This window comes from Aplysia californica, unplaced genomic scaffold (assembly GCF_000002075.1).
Source record: "Aplysia californica isolate F4 #8 unplaced genomic scaffold, AplCal3.0 scaffold01906, whole genome shotgun sequence".
NCBI lineage: Eukaryota > Metazoa > Mollusca > Gastropoda > Aplysiida > Aplysiidae > Aplysia > Aplysia californica.
Window position 1 is genome coordinate 26497 of NW_004799176.1, and position 2479 is coordinate 28975.

A 2479-nucleotide genomic window follows, 5' to 3' on the forward strand; every position below is an offset into this window, starting at 1 on the left:
TCTCTCTCTCTCTCTCTCTCTCTCTCTCTCTCTCTCTCTCTCTCTCTCTCTTATAATTTAGCTCGCTTGGTCTTTTGCGGTCAGTCTCGGTTTTCTTAGGTTGATTGCACACCACCCCTCGTTTGTGCTCAGAAATTAGGAAAAACATAAACATTTGCCAAGCGGAAGCCGCGTTGTCTCTGATTCGAAAGCGAAACTGCATACAGTAGCGAACGTGTTGTCTGTGCCTTGTTGATCTGAATTCAGAACCTAAGGTAATGATCAGATGGCTGTGGTGGTTTATTGTAGCTTAAAGCTGGGCAGTGTAGGCTACTATAGATCTAGATCTAGACTCTAGATGTTGTTACGTTGTATCGTGTAGAACCAAACAAGACTCAGAGAGTCTCCCGAGAGAGAGAGACCAGATCTAGACCTAGAATCTAGACCTAGGCCTAGGCTTGCCTCTCCTTCTTAGTAGTCCCTAACTTATTATAACTAACTAATGTCCACTGGAACTGCATGCAATGTACTGGCCTTTGTAGAGCTAAATCTAAGTTTGTTTGAGGTTTGATGGGAATAGCACACAGTGAGCCTAACCCTAATTACTAATACTAATTTAGTAAAACAAATTTAAGCTTCCTCTATTACCGAGTATTGGCATTCACTAATTAATGACTAGATCTAGATTCTAGATCTAATGGCAATGTTAGATCTATCTCAGCTGGGCACTTTGTAGAGCAAAATCTAGGGTTGTTTAGAAAAGAGTTTGATTGTATATCACACGGTGAGCCGAACGCTTAGTCAACCAAGTAAGCTTCCTGTTACTATTATTATCATTACCGACTTAGAATGGCATTCTCTAACAAATGAGTATAATGGCAATGCTTAATGCTAGATCTAGGGTTGTTTAGTGTTTGATTGGAAATGTCACACGGTGAGCCGAACGGTTTTAACTAATTAAAAGTTGGGGGCTCGGGTGACTAAGTGAGTAGGCCTAGATCTAGATCTAAAATCTAATGAGTTTAGACTCAACAGTAATACCCTTGTGGGATCAATAAAACTGTAATTTGTAAATGTATGTCTTTACTACTTTGAAGTCAGTATTCCATGAGTAAGAAACGCGAGCGATTCTTGAATTAAAAAGTGGAGACCTCGAACCGTCATTTCAATTTGGGAAATTCTTTGCAGCTCGTCCGACACAAAAGCCATTCACTAACAAATGACTATAATGGCAATGCTTAATGCTAGATCTAGGGTTGTTTAGTGTTTGATTGGAAATGTCACACGGTGAGCCGAACGGTTTTAACTAATTAAAAGTTGGGGGCTCGGGTGACTAAGTGAGTAGGCCTAGATCTAGAAATCTAGATCTACAATCTAGTGAGTTTAGACTCAACAGTAATACCCTTGTGGGATTTTAAAAAACCCTGTAATTTGTAAATTTATGTCTTAACTACTTTGAAGTCAGTATTCCATGAGTAAGAAACGCGAACGATTCTTGAATTAAAAAGTGGAGACCTCGAACCGTCATTTCAGTTTGGGAAATTTTTCGCAGCTCGTCCGACACAAAAGCATAAGCCTAGATTTTTTGTCGAATAACTTTCGATCCCGTTTACTTTTAACCTAGATTCTCTAAACGGCACTCTTCAAGGGAAGTGGTCCCGGCTTAACACCACAGAAATAACACTAAGACTTGTAGTCAGAAACAAAAACACAAGTCGAGTAAAAAAAAAGCTGTCTTCGATAATTTTTTTTCCTTACTTCAAGTTTAGAATATTTCCCACATTATTTTTTTAATCGGCTTCCTTTTTTGTTTCCGATTGCAAGTGTTATTTCTACGGAATTAGGCCGGGACTACTTCTCCCGAAGAGTGCCCTCTAAACGAGTGACAACCCCGTTTTGTCTTTTCGAGCAAAACTTTTTTCAACGTTATATATTGGTGTGGAAGGGCATTTTTCTTAGAGAGGCCAGAATATTGCTCGATATGAGTCGGGCGGAACTATTTTCTTACGGATATTGATATGTAAATGGGACAAACTGATACAAGACCGGGAACGGTAGCTCGATAACATTAACAATGGGTGCCATCTGTCTCAAGTCATCCGTAAGAAAAGCGTGTCTTTTCATCGGACAGGCTACAGCACAAACAAAAATAGTTTTGGTGTGGACGGACATCCCCGCTCCGTCCCTCATGTTTAAACCGACTGCGTCAGTGTCATTCTGTAGGTATTTATTTTAAATAATGTTTCCAAGCCCTCTGACCTGGTAACCGTAACAGTTTTGGTCAGGTCCATTTTTCCCCTTCTCTTTCCCCCGATCTCGGAATCTTCGCGGACGCAGTATCATGTCTGGAGAGGAGCAGCGCCAGCCATTTGCCAGCGACGAGGAGACGGTGAGTTCTCACGAATCCTCAAACCCGCACACACACACACACACTCGCGCGCGCGCTTGGCAGTCGGACCCGAAATAGGTATATTTCATTAAGACATCCAAGTCGAAAGTC

At 41.2% G+C, this 2479-nt stretch overlaps 1 protein-coding gene and 1 long non-coding RNA gene across 2 annotated transcripts in view; one reads left to right on the plus strand and one right to left on the minus strand.

Moving 5' to 3' along the window:
- The window catches only part of LOC101863488, a 24995-nt gene extending 22541 nt beyond the window's left edge, over window positions 1–2454 (plus strand). Inside the window, exon 5 of the mRNA XM_013091032.2 lies at window positions 2317–2454. Within this exon, the coding sequence (XP_012946486.2) occupies window positions 2317–2446 (130 nt within the window). The 3' untranslated portion in view covers window positions 2447–2454. The remainder of the gene's footprint in view (window positions 1–2316) is intronic.
- LOC118479083 lies at window positions 869–1612 on the minus strand. The gene is made up of 2 exons (XR_004859462.1): window positions 1495–1612; window positions 869–1332 (listed from the first exon to the last, which is right to left on the minus strand). It is a non-coding gene; the product is annotated as an uncharacterized LOC118479083 (long non-coding RNA).
- Window positions 2455–2479: the final 25 nt, after the last annotated feature.